Below are 22,523 nucleotides of genomic sequence, written 5' to 3'. Positions count from 1 at the left end.
CATCCTTTTTCCAACCCACATATTTTTTATCTCATGAATGATCAAATTACACTTTTTACATGAAGTTCATGTACTATATTTTTGTAATTAAGCCAGAAAGTATTTCTGGCTCAGCAAGTGAAGACAGCAAACAGATTAATATCACAGTAATTAAAATATTTATCTACTTTTTCCCTTGTGTCTCGATTCTTGTGACTCACTTTTTGTGTACATGTTTCAGGTCCAAAAGAGTTCCTCTTCAGTCAATCTGCTCTGCTGAACTGGCTGTGTTCATTCCACATGCTTATCTACAATGACCTAGCCCCTGATCTTGTGATATGCATGAAACCTCCCTCAGAGTGTGCAGAAGAAGACATTCTCAGGTAACCCACACCAAGCTGCTCCGGCTTGTAATATACCAAGTGCAGTGTTTTCAGCACACACGAAGTATGGTCTCTGAATCACAGAGACCAACCAACTTGGTTCCATAATTCTATCCTAACTGAACTTTCTGCACTAAAGGCAGTCCTACATATTGTAGTAGTTAACTCTGGAGGTTATCAATGCGTATACTATTATTTTCAGTTTCTTCCAAGGGATGCCTGAATGCAGTCAACCATGACAACCATTACGTAGAGATATTATTGAGAAATGGATTTGGTTGTCATCAGCCTACTGATAGGACCCAGCTCCAAATCTCCTCTTGCTCTCCCCTAGTGGCTTCATGTTGAGATCAAAAAGCACTGGTGACTAAGTGGAGCCACGTGAGAGATCATATCATAACTACTTTTTCCTCCAAAAACATCTGTCTCCAACAGCACCATCTGAATTCTGTCAAGACACTGCAATTTCCAAATGTTTCAGGCAGTCCAGAAAGGTAATATTATAAATGGTATTGAAACCGCTGCAACAGTGAGAAAAACCAATAGGGTCACACTCCCTCAGTTGATCCCTAAATACAGATCACTCATCAGGCTGATCAGAGCATTCAGAATCCTATAACCCTCTCTGAAGCCAGTTTCACAATAATGATTCATAATAATCTGCTTTCCTCAGGGCTGTCACCAAGATTGCCTGAGGATGCTGCAAGCTCCTCTGTCCATGACGCAGGACCAAACCTTCTCGATAGTTGCCCATGGGCTCTCAAACGTTCTCCCTGCAGAAGTGAAGACCTGCCCTCCTTCTTAGGATTCATGAAGGCTTTATACATACATTTTTTTTCAAACTGACTTTAAATGGTTAATTTCAATTTATTTTGAAATTGTTGTTTTCATATGTTTTCTTCGGCTTTATATTTAAAATAAACTACTGTGCAATTTCAGTACCCATTTGGTGTAAAGATTCAATACATTCTCTCACAACTAATTTTTAGAGTTGAAGTAGACATAGCCAAGGCAAAAACTGTGTTGGATAACACAGCACCCACATACATATCTGCACACGATATACACACATTCATGCACTCATTCACAATCTCACATATAATGGACACATACTTTGGTTAATTCTCACACAATAATGCAGACACTTCATTTGTTCATTTTTTCAGACACCCATCCATACTACAATGGAAGAAATATCTTTGCGACAATTAGACATGGACAAAAATTTTACCATTAATTAAAAAAAAGACTTTTATCAAGCCTAACTGTTATGTGACAAGCAAAGAGAGAAGACTGTAGGCTGGCTGGGGAACACTACGCAAGCCAAAGATTTGCTGTCTCTGCTCTAAGCCCACTAACAATGCAAATTTCCCAAATACTTTCTCTGTTAAAAGCAGATTCGACTATTATAATTCTTTTGCACCACTCTCGAGGATGATTTTATCCAACCATGTCTTTTTCCTTCCCTTTTAGGCTTTCCTCTAAAATGTAATGAATGTTACTTTTCATTAAAAAAAATTATCACCATGTCTGGATCAGTTTATTTATATTAGCTTAATCTCTATGCTTACCTTTCTTTTCTGACCTCTTTTTTTTACAGCTGCACTTTGTTTTTGTGTTCTCCGAGGAGTTTGGAGTGCCATTTTTAGTTTGCCTGAATTCTGTAAAAGATATTGTATTTGTTTAATTTTTATTTCTTTCTAAAGTGGCATCAGACTCACTTTTGACTGTTTTGCTTACCAAAGTTATTCACTGATCCAAATATTCCTGAAGTGTGTGCTAAATTTTAGCTGTGCTCTTTTGAGAATTCATAGAAATGATATTAGTAGTGGGAAATGTGAACTACATTTGCAAGCTATAAGGAAAATGCTTAATTTGGAAATGTAAATTACAAGAGAAATTTTATCCTATTTTCTTCAAACTCCTGACTGCTGTTTCACCTACTGTTAGCTCTCGTCTAGGCCACTTCTGATACTTTATGCCATTTACAGAACTTTGCTTCCTCTTAAATGCTATTTACACCCTGATCTCTTTTTAAAAAATCCAAATTTCTAAAATATGATTTTGTAAGAGAAAAATACACTATCTACATACTGCTAGAATTTGCCTCTTTGCATAATAATGGGTGGATAGTTTTCCTGAAAGTGGGTCAAGACACTGTGGTTTTTAATTAACTAGAGGGAGGGAGGCTACTGAAATTGTCTTATGTTTTAGGCTGCGTGGAGGTCCAAAAGCAATTAGAAATTCTAGATTTGAATGTTGAACAATAACTGGCCCTGCAATTTTCCACGAATTGCTCTAATAACGTATCTTAAGAAATATCTTCCAGGGGCCTGTTTTAAACATTCATGTAACAATATGTTTATCAGATTTCTGTGAACCATTGGAAAAATGCTTCAAGGGCTTCCCCATATTTCTGGACAAAATTATATAGTATTAAGAGATAAAGAAAATGGTTGCTTCCCCCAGCCCTAAAAATATGAAAAGCCATTAGAACCCCTATGTTTCTCTTGCCATGAATCTAGCATCTATCTATCTGTCATCTATCATCTCATCAACCTCAATTGTCCAAGCAACTCTAGGTGATTTGGAACATATTAAAACAATAAATTAGAAAACAACAACAACAAAAATATATTACTAAGAACCAAAGAACAAAGTCCCAGTATCAGTGAGAATTCACAACACTCGTATCCCAAGGCATGATGGAAAAACCATGTTTTACAGTCTTTCCTAAACAACAGGGTCAGGGCTGGGTGGATTTGGGTAAGGATATTATCCCACAGGGCAGGTGCAGCCATCAAAAAGAGGTATTTCCAATGTCCTACAAGATGGTATAATGTTAACAATGGGACCCTGAGTATGCCCACTCTATTATAGCTATAGGATGAGCAGACATAACTGCAGAAAGGCATACACACAGGCCCTGAGTTGTGAAGACCTTTATAGATCATGACCAGCACCTTGAATTCCTCCCAGAAGCCTAATGGCAACTAGTGCAACTCATGGAGCAGAGGTGTTTCCTGAGTGAATGGAAGTGTGCCCATTGCTACTTATGCGACTGCATTCTTGATCAGCTATAGCTTCCAAGTGATCTTCAAGGGCAGACCCAGATAGGTGTGTTGCAATAAGTCAACCACAAAATGACTAAGGTATGAGTGACCATGAGTAAGGCCTCCTGATCCAGGAAAGTATGTAATTGTCACACAGGATGGAGCTATACAAATGCCCTCCTGGCCACAGCTCACCAGCTGCATGTTACTTCCCAAGCAACTTTAATCAACCAGGCAGACATTGTTCTAATACACAGACAACCACACTAACAGCCCCAGGAATCCTGTTCAATTTATTGAGGCTCAAACTCTGCTCAAATTACAGGGCAAGACCCTGCCCCAGCCAACTCAGTGTAATGATTGCCTATCCTGATATACTCAGACTCACAAGCAGATACTTAATGATATCTGATTTATTGGAAGAATAGTATGCAAATACAGAGAAAGCTGAGAATAACAAAAAGCGCGCCAAATACAAACTAAAAACCCTCGGCTCCCAACGTAATCCCTCCCCTCGCCCAGCCATAGCAACCACCCCCCTCCCAGGTGCTGTTCACCGTTTTCCACACATCCTGGGAAAGCAACCTTGAACACATGAGATAACCCAAACACATTCCAACCCAGCAGCCAAGAGATAACAACTCCCCGAAGAGGAGTCCTCCTCCCTCCTGAGATCACACACGTATCAGGCAAATGACATGCAAAACGTTACGATGTACCAGGAACATTGGAACGGTGAACATGACACTCAGTAGGACCTGACTAGTCAAAGTCCATCTCAGAATGGATCTAAGTGTTGATGCCTGGAATACCATCACAGTGGTCCTTAAGATGTTCTTCATGCCCCTTTTTCCCTAAAAAGGTCCAAGTAAGTCTAAAAGCACCACCAGTCAGCAATATCTGGATTTGAGAGGAGGTTAAAAAAAAAAGCGTGTTTTGCTACTGTTATCATACACTGTAGGTCTTAGCATAGGCTTGAACATGTATTTGGTCAGACTCACACTTTACCTTCTTCCAACAGCACTGAAAAGGTTTATTCTGCCACCATCTCCCACAGCTCCTCAGAGAACCAGGGAGCCTCCAGGATTGGCAAACAGAGAGAGGCTGTTCAAGTACAATTCTATCAAAGGGTACTGTCATTTCAGAGCCTTAGGGAACTCCCCAAGCACTATCTGAAAACCACCTGGATCCATCAACCCTCTAAGGCACATCTATTGATTAGTCTATTCTCCTTATGGTGCATGTGTGCATGTGTGTCTAAGCAGCACTAGAAAGCTCCAAAGAAATCAGAACATGACCTGACTACAACACAGGATAGATATTAAAGTCCTCCATCACCAGATCACACTGCAGCTGCCCTGAGACAAAACCCAGATCTAACATGTGACTAGCAACAAGTGTTGGGCCCTCAATAACCCGGGTCAGGTCCATGACCGCCTGAGGGCCATGAACATTAGATTCTGCACTGAATGGAGGCAAAATTAAGTCTCCCAAAACCAATATCATAGTAAAGTCCACCGCCAGCCCAGCAACAGCTTAAGTGGCTTTGCAGGGAAGTTGCTGTGCAACAGGGAGGCTGGTAAAACAAGCAATCCCCACTGAACCTTAAAACCCAACCTAACACGGTCTCACCTCCTGTTATGGATGGGCCAGTGCCTCTGAAAGCTATCAGAGCCCCGCACATAACAACAGCCACTCCAGCCTCCCTGTTTTCAGGTCGCGGCATCATTACCTATACATTCAATCCACAGCTTCCATTTTCCTATTCTGAACTACAGATCTCATCACTGAAACATCCATTTTTCTCCCAGCTTTTGTTTTTCCATCTTCCATGATGAAGAGTTCAGGAGAATTCAAAAACTTGAATATTCTTTTGTAACCTTTGGTTGGCTGCAGTAAAGGGTTTGCCCAAAAATAGGAATGAATGTGACAGTAACAATAGGTTTCAACTCTTCAATTTTCCCTCTGAACCTATCTTTCAATTAATTTATTAGTTTCCTAGCAACCCATCTCAATTTTCTATTCTTACAAGTAATGCCTCTTTCATTTCCTGCCGAGAAGCATCCATCTTTCAAAGCAGCTGAGATTTAATTTCTTCCTGTGCAGTTTGAATCACATTATGCTTTCCTCCTTTGCTCTTCTTGCTCAACTCTGTTTTATTTTTGAATACAGAAAATAGCAAAGGCGCTTGAAACTCCCAACTGCAAAATAGGAAACATGGGATGGCAAGGCATACACAACAAAGCACTGTTACTATTACACATCTGAACCCACTAGTATACAGAATGAAATCTGAAACAACCCCAGATGTACTTCATGAATTAATTTCCACTTTCATCTTACCACATAGTGCAAAGGATATAAGATTCTCTACAAATAATTTTAAAACATATATTAAAATAATAACAGAACTAGGGTTTAATTATTCAGAACAAATAAAGCCAAACTAAGCAAGATCTTCAGTAATTAACTTCCTAAAACATCATGTCTAAAAAGTATATAGCAGACCTCTCTGACACGTGAATAGGAGCTGTCATGAAAAAGCTTTCCCAACTCACTTTCAGAAGATAGGAAGGCTTCCATGAAAAATGTTATTCTATATGAAAGGCAACAGAAGAGAAGAATCTGGCCCAACTAACTTTGGTCTTGGAGGTCGAAACCAAAAGTTTGCTCCAGATACAGTAGAACACTGCAAGGTGGCACAGCTTCACAATGGGTATTACATATTTTCTGAGATCAGTTCCAGATAACAATTGCCAAATTTTATTTGTATTCACATAACATATTTTGTTTAACAATGGTTTCTTGAATAAACGTTTGACCAAGTAAATATGACACAGTAAAGTGTAAACAATGATTGCAAATCACTGGCTGTGCTCACACAATACACTAAAGAAGAAATTAACATTTTATCTTATTGTCTTGTTAGTCTATATTTTGTGATAGTATATTGTGTGAATCTAGCCTTCTGAATTTACTGTAGTATTGGAAGGATCTTCAAAGACAGCAGCAGTATTCCACAGGACTAAATTTTCCATTGAGAAAGAGAACTATGATAAATACAAACCAAATGTTGGATATTACATCTCCATTAAAAAAAGATAACAAATCAACAGAAAACAGAAAAAAGGTAAATACTCAGTCAAGTCTTTATGTTTTCATGTTTCATTTATTTCAATATTTCTGCAATTGGTCTAAACTTTCAAAAAGCTAAGATAATGGAACTGGAATTTCAATAGCATATGGATAAATGTCATCATTCAACATCATCAAAAAGAGAATCACCTGGATCTCAAGGTAGACAGACAAGCTACAAATGTAAAGTTTCATGAAAATTTGAAGGGTTTTTATTTTAAAGGAGGGAAGAAAATGGTGGGGGGGAGGTAACTTTAAAGTCCCATTACAGGGCTGGATCTAGTTAGTACTTGGAGATGACCTGGAAAGTTCAGGGCTCGAGGCTAGAATGGGAAGTCAAACATTCAAGAAGAAGGCAATGTCAAACCTCTTCCAGCTTCTTGGTAAGAAAACTATATGGAAATATCTATACAATCCCCAGAAATTTTAATTAACTGATTAATTTAAATTTATGGGTCACCCAACTCCAGTAGACTCTGGGCAGTACACAAAACTGAAAAAGACATGAAAATAGCTAAAGATATTAAATCAACAGGCAGCCCAAACTAAAATGTTCTCATAATAAAATCCACAAAACAAAACAGAGGCCATTAAACAAATAACAAACATCAATCCCAGGCCTGGGATCAAAGCCAGATTTTCAAAGCTTTCCAGAACCCCAGGAGAGACGAAGCCGTCCTTATCTCTGGGGGGCAGGACAAATTGAGCAGGACATGAAGAAATCTCCCCAGTCACTTTGGAACATCAGTGTTGTGATCTGTAACTTGGTTTCCTAATAAAATTACCGTGTTTGGGTTATAAATTTAGAAATATGATTAGATGGATAATTTTGCACAAAATAACAGATTACTAAGAATTCAACTGAAATATACAAAGCTTATTAAAATGTACTATTTTAGTAACTAAAGTTGAGTTTAAAAATGGAATATAGAGCTTACATATTTCACTAAAGTATAATGCTTGCTTTCCACTTCACTGTTATTTGTAATTCTGCAAAATCAAATCTGCCGAGTCCTCATGAGCAACTAGACAATCAGCTTCTAATCTAATTTCTGCAGGAATGAATGAACTGTTACCCACTATTATTCTCCCAGTCCTTTGAGACCTAGTCAGGCTAAGCAAGAGCACAGCAATATTTATCAATATTGACAAAAGTAAATAAGGGCACCCACAAGCACAGGACACACTGAATCCTCTTTCTTCTCTTGTGCCAAAGAGATGTTGCAAAAATTGCTTTTGTCCTCAGCTTAAATGTTGTCATTATCCTTTCTACTGCATTGTTTTAGGGACAAAGCTTAGGTTGAATAAAGAGTTCCAATATAAGAATACCTTGTCTGAAACATTTATTTATTTTCTAAAACAAAATATTTTACATTTTTCATTTTTCCAATTTAAAAAAAGGAAGGCAAAAAAAATGAAGAAATAAAACTTTTTGCTGTTGTTTATTTTTCTCAGCCCTTCCAAGGTCTGCAATGTTCTTTCAGCTGTGCAAAAATGTTAGAGCAAATAAGATATAAGTAATGCATTCCATATGTTGGTTGGTTGGTTGGTTATTTATTTCTGATGTCTTCAAGTCAGTCTTGACTCCTGGTAATTGCTTGGACTACTCCCTGCAGTTTTCTTGGCAAGGTTTTTGGAAGTGGTTTGCCATTGCCTGCTTCCTAGGGCTGAGAGAGAGTGACTGGCCCAAGGTCACCCAGCTGGCTTTGTGCCTAAAGCGGGACTAGAACTCACGGTCTCCTGGGTTTTAGCCTGATGCCTTAAACCACTACACCAAACTGGCTCTTTGTTATTTTAGTTACCCACTAAAACTGACTGACTCAATTTTTGTTTGACAGTTTTCCTTATGAGATATAGCTCATTAAGAAGATTCTGTATGTCGGAATTATTGCATTACTATCTTTCTTATTTTATATATAACTGCTCTTGGATATAGGCTACCACCTACACAAGTACATATGTTGCTGAAAAAGAAGCCTATACATATTGCTTTAACTGAAGACCTACAGGTGAAGGCTGTTTTCTACTCAACAACATATATCCGAATAATTCTTTGCTGAGAAAATCTAATAGCAAGTCACAATAGAAAGTTAATTTCTACCCATTTATACTCCATCCCAAGATTTGCCCACTGTAATGAAAAATTCTAAGGAAGGGCTCTGTGTGCTCCATAGGAAACAATATGATCAGGGTGAAAAAGATAGTATAAAATTCCAAGATATGGAGAATGCTTTCTGGAGAGATGATAGGGCCAGAGAAAAAAGGGGACAAAACAATGCTATGTTCAATGGAATTCAGATATTACAAGTTTAATCAATGGGTAGAAGAAATCTGGACAATAAGCCAGCTGGTTTGTGAAAAGGGGAAAAAGTCACCAGATAAACCTGTAGCAATGGTCACACTAAACTTTGTAACTTTAGTGAGAGAAGAAACAGTTTCTCCCATCTGCAATGGGCAGGCAATGTATGCAAGCAAGTTATTTGTCTGCCTTTATTGCATCCACTGATAGCTGCCTTGCAGCCCTCTTAAGGGCTACCCATTCCTTGCTGCAGAGGGATGAGTCCCAGGAACACCTACAGGGTTGCAGTGAGGAGTATTCATGCTACCTGGCAGATAAAGTCACTCAGATTTGCTCAGAGTTGGACTCGAGTTTGTTTGTTTGTTTGTTTTTAATTGAGCACATTTTTCCACCACCCATCTCAAACACAACTCTGGGTGGCTTACAATACATGAGAGTTGTCTGGGGTATAGTCTCACAATGTTATCTGGAACCAGTTTGATTCTGTGACTCCTGCTACAGTGGACAAGGTCCTTCGAGCTATAAATTCAGCCACTTGTTTGTTAGATCCAACAACCTTCTGGGTTGTTGAGGTGGCCAGGGAGGCGACTTGTGGGTGAGTGCGTGTGATGCTAACAACCTCTTTGAGGGAGAGAGTGGTCCCCTCGGCCTTTAAGGAAGCAGTGATGTTTCCATGCTGGACAACTACTGTCCAGTTTCCAACCCTCTATTTGTGGGGAAGGTTGTTGAGAAGGTGGTTGGACAGTAGTTGCAGAGGGTTTTGGTGGAAGTGGACTATCCGGACTATCCATTTCAGTCAGGCTTCAAGCCAGGGTACAATACAGAGACAGCACTGGCCATGCTTGATTATTTTATTTGTCAAATTTCTCTGCCGCCTATCTCATACACAACGGTTACAGGGGTGGAGAATCCATATTTGTGTTCTCTGATCTCTCAGTATCTTTTGATATCATCAGCTGTGGGAGTTGGAATGGGGGGGAACTGTGCTGCAGTGGGTTTGCCCCCTTCCTCAGCAGTTGGTCCCACTTGGTGTTGACAGGAGGAGAGAGAGTGAGCCTGCAGTCCCTTACTTGTGGAGTGACTGAGGCATAGATGTTCTTACCCCCTTGTTTAACATCTACATGACACCTCTGGGTGAGGTCATTCCTCAGTTTGGGGTCCAGTATCATCAGTATGTGATGATACCCAACTGTATATCTCATCCTTAGGCTCTGCACATGAAGCTATCAACATACTGACCTGCTATCTGGAGTGTCAGGGTCTGGAAGGGGAAGAAGACTCAGGCTCAATCCTGACAAGCCTGGGAATCTTCCATCTTTGTTCTTGGATAAGGTTGGACTTGGATAAGGTTGCACCACTCAAGACTGGTGCTCAACTTGGTGGTCATATTGGACTCACAGCTCCTGCTGAAAGAGCAGGTGGCAGCTGTGGCCAAGATGGACTTTGCACAAGTACACCTAGTGCACCAGTTGTACCTGTACCAGTTTGTTGACCAAGAGGCCCTTTAGATAGTTATTCATGCTTTAGTCATCTCACAAATGGATTAATGTAATGTGCACTACATGGGGTTGCCCTTGAAGACTACTTGGAAGCTATTGCTGGTTAAGAATGCAGCAGTGTGGGCAGTGTTGATATGCCTTGTTATGTCCGTGTGACCCCACTGCTCCATGAGCTGCATAGATTATCAGTTGGCTTCTGGGTGCAATTCAAGGTGCTGATTATCACCTATAAACCCTTCATAGCATATGACCTGGTTATTTGAGGGACTGCCTGTCTCTGCTTATTTCTGCTGTCAGGGCCAGCCTCGCTTCGCAATAAGACACAGACTCACTTAATGGGTATTAAGGATTTCTGGTTTATTGGAATGATAGCTGACAGAACGAAAAACGGGAACGGGGTAGGTAGTGTGAGGGTGCCCCTTTTATACCCTCCTGTATTGCCCCGGGCTTCCCCACCCCTCAATGCCTTGATCCCTCTTGATGGGACCCTTGATGGCTGCCTGGGCGTTTTCCCCGGTGTCTTCTTTGTCTCCCTGCGATGATTGTGTCCTCCGGGGCACCATGTGCTTCTTATCTTCCTTCCTCTGACGTCTCTCCTTTCAGTTGCTTATGGGTCCATGGGTGTGGGTGCCTTTGGGTGCTTGTGTTAATCCCTGGTTTGATTATCTCCTTCCCCTTTTCCTTAATGATCATGATCCACGTTGTGAGGCTCTTTGTGCCTTGCAACGAGGTCATGACATGCTGCCCCCCCAAAGATGTTCTTATGGTGCTGGTTTCTCCGGGTATGCCTCATGGTACTGTCTTGTTAGTTGTCTAGCCATGACGTGTCGTGCCTGAACCCACTCTGGGTGTGAGAAATGTTTCCATTTCACGAGGTATTGTAGTGTTCCTCTTTGTTTTCTGGAGTCCAGTATTTCTTTTACTTCAAAATGTTGTTGGTTGTCTATCATTATGGGTGGGGGTGGAGGTTCTTCCGTATGCCATTTGGATGTGCTCATTGGCTTCAGTAGTGCACAGTGAAACACTGGGTGGACCCGTCTCAAATTGTAAGGCAGTTCCAGTTTGAAAGTAACTGGGTTGATTACCTGTATGATTTTAAAAGGTCCAATGAATTTCGGTGCCAATTTCTTTGAGGGTTGCGAGGTCTTTATGAACTTAGTGGAGAGGTAGACCCTATCTCCCACTTTGTAGTTCAGTGCCTCCGCCCTGTGGTTGTCTGCATATTTTTTGTACGTTGTTTGTGCGTCTGCTAGGGCCGTTTGGATGATTGGCCAGGTTGTTGCCAGCTGTGCCGCCCAATCGTCTGGTGAGCAGGGCAGGGTTTCAGGTTGCGGTAATTCTGGTATCGGTACAAAGTCCCTTCCGTAGACCACCTTAAATGGGGTGTGGCCAGTGCTCTGGTGTACCGCGTTATTATAAGCCACCTCTGCAAAAGGTAGTAGGTCTACCCAGTTGTCCTGTTGATAATTTATGAATGCCCTCAGAAACTGCTCAAGTGTTGAGTTTAGGATCTCTGTGGATCCGTCCGTGTGTGGATGCCACGCAGTAGACAATGCTTGTTTGGTTCCGATTAGTTTTAAAAATTCCCGCCAAAACTTTGATGTGAATTGTGTTCCTCTGTCGGTCACCAACCTGTAGGGGGCGCCGTGGATCCTGTATATGTGTGTTAGGAACAAACGTGCCAGCTGTTGTGCGGAGGGGATAGTTGCGCACGGGATGAAGTGTGCCTGTTTCGAGAAATAGTCTTTTACCACCCATATCACAGTTTTTCTTTGACTGGGTGGGAGGTCCACAATGAAATCCATGGAGATTTCTTCCCATGGACGGGAGGGGCTGGCTACCGGCTGTAGCAGCCCGTGGGGTTTCCCTCCTTTCCGTTTGGTGGTGGCACATATGGGGCAGTTGGCCACGTAGTCTTTTACGTCCTTTCTGAGGTTTGGCCACCAAAATTGCCTCCTCATTAGGTGGAGGGTTTTTACAAACCCAAAATGCCCTGCAGATTTGTCATCGTGCGCTCTATGTAAGATCTCCCCCCGCAGTGATTCGGGCACGTACAAGGCTTTCTCTTTCCAGGCGATGTTGTCTTTGAAAGATACATGTTGTTGGTTATTTTGCAACCATGTATCTTGCTGTAGTGCTTGTGTGAGTCTTTGTTGCCAGTTCGGTGAAATTGAGCGCCGGCTCCGATCGCTCCCCGCCGTTCGTGCTGGCGTGCGCTGATTCTTTGACTGGCTACGTGTGACAGCTGGGCAGCCGAGCTGTTTCTCGGTCCATACTGTCCCTACGATGTCGGAGGCTTGCGTGTCGTCCTGTGGTCGTCGGGAAAGGGCGTCTGCCAAGAAGTTTTTCTTGCCCGGTATGAATTTCAGCGTGAAATTGAACCGGCTGAAAAACTGAGCCCATCGCACCTGCTTCGGGCTGAGCCGTTTTGGCGTGCTGAGTGCCTCCAGGTTCTTGTGGTCCGTCCAGACCTCGAAGGGGCAGGAGGCCCCCTCCAGCAGGTGCCGCCATGTTTCCAAGGCTGTCTTTACTGCAAACGCCTCCTTTTCCCATACGTGCCATCTCCGCTCCGTTTCGGAGAATTTGCGGGAAAGGTAGGCGCAGGGCTTTAGGTGGTTGTCGGAGTCCTTTTGGAGCAGGATGGCTCCGATGGAAAAGTCGGAGGCATCTGCCTGCACCACAAAAGGCTTGGTGGGGTCGGGGTGTTGTAGCACTGGCTCAGCTGTGAAGAGGGTTTTCAGTCTCTCGAATGCCGTTTGACAGTCAGCTGTCCAATTCAGTAGCGCCGCCAGGTTTCTCGATTTGCGTGTGTCCCCCAAGCCCTTAGTCTTTAGCAGGTTAGTTAGGGGCAAAATAGTCTCTGCCAGCCTGGGCGTGAACCCCCTGTAGAAATTAGTGAATCCAAGGAGGCTTTGCAGTTGTCTCCTCGTGCGTGGGCGTTCCCACGCCAGGATGGCTTGGACCTTGCTGGGGTCCATTTCTATCCCTTTAGCTGAAATCCTATACCCTAGGTAGTCAATTTTTTTGTGAAACTCGCACTTGGAGAGCTTAACGAACAGCTCTGCCTTGCGAAGTTTCTTGAGCACGTCTTTTACCAAGCGTTCGTGCTCACGTTCTGTTTCTGTGTAGATCAATACATCATCCAGGTAAACCAAAACCCCCTTAAAAAGGTGGTCACGCAGGACCTCATTAATTAACTGCATGAATACCCCCGGTGCTCCTGCCAGTCCGAATGGGAGTACTTTATATTGAAACGCCCCCAATGGGCAGTTGAAAGCAGTCTTCCACTCATCCCCCTCCTGTATCCGTATGCAGTAGTAGGCTTCCCTTATGTCCAGTTTGGAGAATACCTTACCCTTTACCAGGTGGGACAAAATGTCCTTTATTAAGGGTAAGGGGTATTTATTTGAAATGCTTGCTGCGTTTAATCCGCGGTAGTCTGTACAGAGCCGCAATGACCCGTCCTTTTTCTCGCGAAAGAGGACTGGCGCTCCCACTGGAGAGTTTGCTGGCTCGATAAAACCTCTCGCCAAGTTTTTATCTATGAAGTCCCTTAATGCTGCTAGCTCTCGCTGGGTCATAGCATATATTTTTGGTTTGGGTAGGGGTACCCCCGGGACCAGTTCAATGGTGCAGTCCGTCTTTCTGTGGGGGGGGAGTTTGTCCACCTCTTTCTCACCGAAAACGTCGACGAAATCCCCGTATTTGGTTGGCAGTCCCTCTGGCAGTGCTGTCTCTCTGTGTTCCGCAGTCGTCGTCACCCCCCTCATGGCTGCTCGGGGAACCCTGTTCCCTGAAGGTGCTTGGTAACGCCCGTCAGCAAACTTAATCTCTCTGGTTCTCCAGCTGATGACTGGGTTTTGCTGCACGAGCCATGGGATCCCCAGTATGAGTCGGGGTTGCCCCACCGGTGCCACGATGAAAGCCAATTTTTCCTCGTGGCTGCCGAGCCGTAGCGTGGTTTCTCCGGTGTATTGGGTGACCGGGCCCCCTCCCGCTGCAGATCCATCGAGCTGCAAGAACACCAGGTGGTGCTGAAATGGATAGCAGCGGAGGTTGAGTGCGGCTGCCAGGTCAGGGTGCATCAGGCTTTTGGAGCAACCCGAATCAATGAGTGCCCAGACCTTTTCGGTTTTATTTCGATGGGTGAGGGTAACGCGGACGTAGAGGGTGGGGCATTCCTCACTCACCCCTTTGTCGTAGTGCCTGTCAGTGTCCTCCACCTGTCCTTTGGTGCCCCTTAAGCCAGGTGGTTGTCGTTTTCCGTCGGCTCATCGGGGTTGCTTTCCTCCTCCTCTGAACTGTAGGGGACGTGTCTGCATCGGTACTCCCCCTTCGCCGCTGGTCGCTTTCTTGGCGCTGGGGTTGGTGCTGTTTGTGCCTTCCTCGGGCTCTCTCTGGGTGTCGTTTTGGGGCATGCGGCTGCTTTGTGATCTTCCCTGCCGCACATGAAGCATTGACCTTTTGCGAAGCGTCTGTCCCGTTCCTCCTTCCAGGGTTGGGGTCTCGCCCTCACCTGCCTTGCGCTGGTGCGTGGGGATCTCGCTGTCTCCATCTGCTGCGTTTCCCTCCTTGCGTGGCGGAACATGTCGTGAGCGTTCTCCGCTTCTGCTGCCAGCTGGATCCAACCCGTGAGGGAGCTGGGGTTGTCGCAGCCGAGTGCCCACCGGAGGATGTTTAAGTTGAGGCCGTGTTTGAACTTCTCAATCAGCGTCGATTGAGACCAAGTGTCCACTTTCCCGGCTAGGGCTTGGAACTCCATGGCATACTCTGCCACGGAGCGCGGGCTTTGTCTGAGTGTCTCTAGCGCCCTTTTCGCCTTTTCTTGCTCCAGGGGGTCCCTGAAGTGCCGTTCCAGCGCCTGCAGGAATTCTGTGCTGTCCTGCAGCGCCCGGGCACCTGATTGGCACAATTGGACGTACCAATCGGCAGCCCGCCCTTTTAGTTTTATGGCCAGGGCATTGATTTTGCCCCGTTCAGTTCTGAAGCAGGGACCCCATTCTTCGAGGTAGTACCTCGCATTGGTCAGAAAAAAGGAGAGTTTAGAGGGGTCCCCGTCAAACTTTATGCCAAAGTCCTTGGCAGGTGTCCTGGTCTGGCTCCTGGCGCCCTCTACTTCGTGCCTCGGGCTCTGCGGGAGCTGCTGCGGGTCGGGTTGTCTCCAGTTCTCTTGCGGCATTGGTGCCTCTCTCTGGGTCTCCTCGCAAGGTCGTCGTCCCGTCGCTTGGGGGGGAGGGCGGGGTGTCCTCCCTCGGTCGGGCTCCTGGATCCAGGCTCCGCCGTCGCCGCCTGCCGGGTCGTCCCTCCGCCTCTCAGCCTGGCGCGTCTCCCGTCGTGGGGTGGGTTCCTGGGACCGGGCGCCGCCGCCACCGAGGTTGTCCCGCCGTCTCACGTCCGGGCGCGCCTCTGATCGGTGGGTGGCCTCCTGGGGTCAGGTTCCGCTGTAGTCGCCGCCGTCCGCTGGGTCTCCGCCCCGTCTCTCGTCCCGGTGTGCCTCCGATCGTCGGGTGGGCTCCTTGGGCCGGGTTCCGCTGTCACCGCCACCCCTCGTCCTGGGGTGCCTCTGCGCCGCCTCCGCTGCGGAGTCCCTGCGCCGCCATCAGCTGTTGGAGCATCAGCCGCACCGCCTGCATCCCTTCCTCCAGCGCGTTGAGCCTCTGCGCCGTCCCCGGCTTCCTGCTGAGGTGTTCGCCGCTCCGCTCGCCCTCGCCGTTGGTCGTGGTGGAGGACGGGTCGTTCCTCGTTCCCTCCGTGGTGCCAGGCGCGCCCTCGCCTTCGGGCGCCCAGGGTGGCGGTTCGCCTCGCGCTTCCTCCAGGGTTGTCTGCGGGCCTGGAGAGGGTCCCCTCGTCTCGCCCCCGGTGCCTCGCGGGCTCTGGGGCGCCGGGGTGGGTCCCTCCCCCGCCGCTTCCCCCCAGCTGGGTCCCATACTTACCGGGGTGTTGCATCGCCCGGACCTCAGCTGCATCCCGCCCTGCGAGAGCGGGGCTTCGTCACCGGGCGCCGAAGGGTTGCGCCTCCTCGGTTCCTGGTTCTCCATGGGTCCCTCACAAGCTTGTTGGGTAGGTACCAGGTGGAAAAAAAATTTTTGGGGTTCCCGTTTTTATGTCAGGGCCAGCCTCGCTTCGCAATAAGACACAGACTCACTTAATGGGTATTAAGGATTTCTGGTTTATTGGAATGATAGCTGACAGAACGAAAAACGGGAACGGGGTAGGTAGTGTGAGGGTGCCCCTTTTATACCCTCCTGTATTGCCCCGGGCTTCCCCACCCCTCAATGCCTTGATCCCTCTTGATGGGACCCTTGATGGCTGCCTGGGCGTTTTCCCCGGTGTCTTCTTTGTCTCCCTGCGATGGTTGTGTCCTCCGGGGCACCATGTGCTTCTTATCTTCCTTCCTCTGACGTCTCTCCTTTCAGTTGCTTATGGGTCCATGGGTGTGGGTGCCTTTGGGTGCTTGTGTTAATCCCTGGTTTGATTATCTCCTTCCCCTTTTCCTTAATGATCATGATCCACGTTGTGAGGCTCTTTGTGCCTTGCAACGAGGTCATGACATCTGCCTATCTGGTGTATCATCTTGTGGGATCCAGGAAGCATGCCTTCTTTGTCATGGCACCTGCCCTTTCAAATGATAAACCTTACGATCTCTAAGGCTTCTATCCTGTTGATATTCAGGAAGCTATTAAAGACCTGTCTGTTGTCCCAGGCTCTGGGGCAGAGTGAAGGTTGATCCCTGTTGGATGGATTATCTTTAGTTATACATTGTTTCTGGCCCAATTCATGATTCCTTCTTTGTGTTTTTTAATTTTTTATTCTTAATTGTAAGCCTCTCTGAATTGTTGAGAGTTGGGCAGCCAATAAATTGTATACGTAACTAAATAAAAATAAAATAAATAAGATAAATAAAAATAAATAAGAGGAAATAAATAAATGTCAAGGAAATGTTCAGAGACTAAGAATCTTTGGAGATTCTCCAGAAACCATTTTGGAGAGTATAAAAATCTAGTATGCTGATGATACTCAGCTTTATTTTCTACCCTAGGTCATCTGAGTGATGCCATGGAGGTTCTGTCTCGGTGCCTGGAGGCTGTGGGGGTCTGGATGGATCACAACATGCTTCAGCTCAACTCTAGTAAGACCAAGTGACTGGGTTTTTTTGTGCCCCTTGATTCTGAGAACCTTCCATCTTTGGTTCTGGATGGGGTTGCCCAATCTCCTAAACTCACAGCTTCTGCTCGAGGAGCAGATGGCAGCCATGGCTAGGTGGGCCTTTGCACAGCCATGGGTTGTGTGTGAGCTGTGCCCATTCCTGGACTGGGAGGCCCTGCTCATAGACACTCACGCCCTAGTGACCTCCTGATTGGACTACTGCAATGAGCTATACATAGGGCTGCCCCTGATGAGCATTTGGAAGCTTCAGCTGGTGCAGAATGCGGTGGTGCAGGCAGTTAAATGGGTCTGCTATTTCGCACATGTGACACCTCTGCTCTACAAGCTGCATTGGCTACCAGTATGCTTCCAGGTGCAATTCAAGATGCTGATAGTCATCTTTAAAGCCGTTCATGGCTTGAGTCCAGGTTATTAGGACCGTCTCTCCCCAGTTGTTTCTACCTGCCCCATCCGGTCCAGCAGGCAGGGCATGCTCCAGGTCCTATCTGCTATGGAGGGTTGTTTGTCAGGGCCCAGGAACAAAGCCCTTCTGTCAGAGCCATGGCACCAGTCCTCTGGAATATCATCCTTCCAGAGATTAAACTGGTCCCAACCTTGCTGGTCTTCTGCACGGCCTCAAAAACTTGGTTCTATGCTCAAGCCTAGGGCTCCAGGTGTGTGATGGAGCCCATTTTCTGGTTGTGTTGACTGTATGATGTTTTTGTAATTTTTTCTCAGCTGCTATACATTTTATATTTTTATGTGGTTTTATTATTCTTAATATTGTTAGCTGCCTAGAGTCATGTATTTGAGATGGGCAGCCATAATAAACAATAAACCCTTCAAAATCTCCAAAAAAGACCAAAATTTGCCCCCACGCATTTGGGGAACTCTTGGGAGGAATGCTGGCAAGCTGCATGTGGCCTTCGTGTTCTTTCATCCTCTACTTCATTAGCACAAAATCACATACAAGCTTAGGAGTAAATAAAGACACATATGCTACAGGTACTTAGAGGTACATAATCACACAGTACCTGCCCATCTAGTTTTCCAGTCCCACTTTCCACTGATGTTAGTAACAGGGCCTCTGAGTTAATAGGCAGTATTATTATTATTTCTTAGTGACACCAGATTTAGTGTTGTTTCTCAAGTATTAGTACTGCTAACTGGGAAGCTAATTAGCTATATGCAGCTCCCTTTAATGCATGTTTTAATGTTAAATTTCCTGATCTAAGTAATCATCAAGGTATGGACTTATATTTTTGTAAGAAGGTTTGCAGAGGTAGACAATTCCATCCTGTGCTGTCGTTCTGTGGTTAGTTTTATACCATTAACTCCATGGAAAAAGAGTGGGATAAAAATGAAATAGATTTAAGCCACCAGTCCTGCAGATAACAATGCTCTTATTTGCTCACACCTTTATTTTAAACATCTAGTATCCTTTTCTACAATGAAGTGGTGCTTATTCCTTGGTGAACATTTTCAGCATCAAGGCAGCATAAGCAAACCCTATTCTAATTCTGTACTCAATGATGCCATGATTAAAATTAGAAACTCAGCATATGGGCAAAGCTTTTTTTATTCATTACAGTATCATCATAGATATAGAACGTGGGAGAACACCGTCCTGACTTTATAGGTTTGCTTCCCCATAATTTCTAATACCCTGTATATTTTCATTGTGAAAGTTGGGGTTTTTTTTGGCTAAAACCTTTATGCTCACACTATTTGACAGCAATCTGGATTAAGAGCAGTGGGACTCAGAGTACATGAATTGCGGATTTAGAATGCTTTTTTAAATCTCTACAGTTCCAAAGATGTTCATTTGAACTAAAACAATTGACACTGGAGCTAATGTGAATCAAGCTAATCATACAGTAGATTAATTTTATGACCAAGAGTGGGCAGTCTGCAAATTCCAGATCCCCTTTCTTGCAGCTCCCAGAGCTTCTACTGTCACATTGCTGAGTGCAACTACTAAAATCAGTGTGGCAATTTCCCATAACTTTGAAGTAAATATGAAGTAAAATACACTTAACATAATTTAAGAAAAAAATAGAAGACATTGGCCTTGCCCACTTTGTGTCCTTGCCCCACTCACAGTAGCAAAAAAAAGCCCCTCAAGCATGAAATAGTTCCTCTTTGATTTATAGAAAAGCTAAGAATATAAGTTTATAGCAACAAACATACCTCCACAAAGAACTCTCCAACACTTTGCCCATATCAGTGTGGTAATACTTGGTAAGGATCAGAATGACCTAAAGGAAAACATGCAAAAAGAAAACTAAGCTATATGTGCTAGGCTACTTAAATTATCCATAATAGCATGAAGTAAAACAAATGAACTGACAAGGCTTAAATTCTAAGCATTATTAAGTTATCCATTGTTACCACTGTTTTTTAAAGAGCTAAGCATTGCTTCTTTGACTTTCTGTGGTAAGAGATAAGAAGTATCAAAAGGGCTTACCTCCAAACAGACCAATCCAGGTTTGCATTGTAAATTAAGATTGTCTCAGAAAACCAATAGAACAAATGGATGCAGATATTACTCAGAATTATGAAATTAAAAGGGACTTATTCCTAGGAAAGTGTATATAGGTTTACAGTTTAAATGAACACATACAATTCCAGAAAGGTTTTCTATTAACTATTATAGGTAAACTATTTTTACTATAATTAAGCTTTATTAAAACGCATTCTCACATAATGCTAAGCCATCTTGTTGTTTGCCTGTTTCTTATACCTGAAGTCATCCCATGAATGAAACTTGGGGGGGGCAGTTTTCTGGCAACAAAACTTCCTTTGAAACCATGGCTTAGATAATGTGGTGTGTTCTTATGATAGCTGAAGCAGAACCGATGGTTTATCTCTGAATTGTTTGTGTTCCTTACTCAAGCCACCTACCAAGAAACAGAGGTGGGAGGGAAGGCGAGCTGCTCCTACAGCTCACTTGCTTTCAATGAAGCTTTTCCCAAATTAGCTCTTTGGCTACGTTCTGCTTGGTAACAAATGTTGCTTAATGCCCTCACCCTGTCTTTTAAGACTGGCTGCCTACCCTCTCAGCTGTAGATCCAGCAGAATGAACGGGATGTCAAAAGCAAGGGAAAGTGGAGATCTAGCATAATCTGAGCTTCACAATACCTGAAGAGTTGATAGATATTGATCTTTCAATGTACAGAGAAAAGGCTTTATTTTCCATTGCTCTTTTCCTCCAAGACATTCTAGAGATCTTCTGGAAACCCCATTAATTGTGTGCTGAAATCAGCTATCACCTTGTTGAAAAAACTGGGACTTCAGCAGGGTCATGCCACTCAATTTATTATTCTCTAACATAACTTTAAGGATGAATATCTAGCTCTGGACTGGAAGGCAATTATCATCTTGTTGGTTTGTCACTGAACCAGAGCAGTATTTATATTTTCTCTAAATATAGCTTTGTTGTATTAATTATTGTTGTTCATTATTGTTTGATTCCAGGTGAACTGAGGAGATACATATTCCTTTTCCAAAATTAGCCCTATTCTTTCTAAGGGATTAAAGACAGACACAACTATTTTCTGTCGTGCCTTATCAGAGGCTCGTGTATCAGAGGTTCAGGTATCTCAGTGAGGATTTGGTTCTGCAGCATGCACCCATAGTTTCTGTTCTGTGCTGGCCAAATCTGGTGTTTGATAAGCACTTTTTCCTCCCAAGACTAAGATGTGGCTTATGAAACTTTGCAGGAATTCCACAACTCTGTCTCACAACTGCCCATCACTCAGGACAGCCAGCATTTGGGAGACTGCATATGAACTATCAGGCAGATGATTTTTTTAAATAGCACCCTAGTTAGATGTTTAATTTAGTCAGCTTAATCACTGTTGGTGTTATTAATTATGTTACTGCAGGGTAATGAGAGGTGAGGAGAGGAGAGTGAGGAAACTGAGGATGTGATAGATGATTGGAGATTGCCAGGCCCGCAACTAGGGTCTGTGTCACCTGGGGCAAACATGGATTCCGTGCCCATTTTGGGACCCCCCCAGCACTCATTTTGGCACCCCCCAGCACAGTGCCTGGGGCACATACCCTGCTTGCCCACCCCCCAGTTGTGGTCCTGGAGATTGCAAGTACTCTTAAATGAGTCCCAGAGGGAAGGAAGAGATTGGTGAAGTAGGGCGGATGAAAGAAAAGATCATCCAGGTTGATGAAACCAGTCCCTGCTCCATACCCACAAGAGAGCTGGAGAGGGCTGAGCTCTCAGGCTGCAGTAGAAATATCAACAAGGAGTAATGCAAACCCCTACATGGAAACAGCTGCAGAAGACAACAGAGAGTTGCCATTAATGACTGGAAGGCAACAAAGGTCAATGCAAGAGGGTAGAACCTCACACATTTTTTGCAGGAAATCAAGGAGAGAAAGGACAGCAGAGGTGGAGATTTTAGACTGGCTATTTCAGAAAGGAACTCATGGAGACAAGTGACATGGAGAAAGAGACAGAAGGAATACCACGGCTGCAGTTTTCAATCTCTGGAACCAGAATGGGAGTGACCTAGAAGCCACAGAAGAGCTAGGGTAATCAAACCTGGGCCTGGACTTTTCGGATCACACACTGTGGATGCAGCTGAGGGGTGCTGAAAGAGAAAAGGTGTGAGTGTGTGTGTGTGTGTGTGTGTGTGTGTGTGTGTGTGTGTGAGAGAGAGAGAGAGAGAGAGAGAGAGAGAGAGAGAGAGAGAGAGAGAGAGAGAGAGAGAGACTTCACTCCTGGGAAGGTTTGGAGGAGGTTGGTTATGTGGCTGAAGACAATGGAAAGTAGGATAAGTAACAGGGTGGACTCCAGGTAGACTTGGAGTAGCAGCGGTGATATATGTAGTTAGTGCAGTATGTTTGCTTGTACACACCAGGGCACGCCCAAGTGCAAGGGTGGGGATGAGTGGGGCATGTGAAGATAGATGGGAGAAAGAGGTTATTGTCTGCCTCTGGGGCTAAGGCAATGGGGCCCAAATTGGCAGAGGAAGCTACAGCACAGCACCCTGAGTAGGCTGCTACAGGA

At 44.6% G+C, this 22,523-nt stretch overlaps 1 protein-coding gene across 2 annotated transcripts in view; it reads right to left on the bottom strand.

The window, feature by feature from the left end:
- The window catches only part of SORCS2 (sortilin related VPS10 domain containing receptor 2), a 125,801-nt gene that overhangs the window by 98,333 nt on the left and 4,945 nt on the right, over positions 1-22,523 (bottom strand). For both annotated transcript variants that reach the window (XM_063298683.1, XM_063298684.1), the window contains exon 2: positions 19,685-19,752. In XM_063298683.1, the coding sequence (XP_063154753.1) occupies positions 19,685-19,752 (68 nt within the window). The remainder of the gene's footprint in view (positions 1-19,684; positions 19,753-22,523) is intronic.

Source organism: Candoia aspera, chromosome 3, assembly GCF_035149785.1.
Source record: "Candoia aspera isolate rCanAsp1 chromosome 3, rCanAsp1.hap2, whole genome shotgun sequence".
Taxonomy (NCBI): domain Eukaryota; kingdom Metazoa; phylum Chordata; class Lepidosauria; order Squamata; family Boidae; genus Candoia; species Candoia aspera.
Note: the sequence above shows the minus strand (reverse complement) of the source record. Positions and strands in the feature narration are given on the sequence as shown.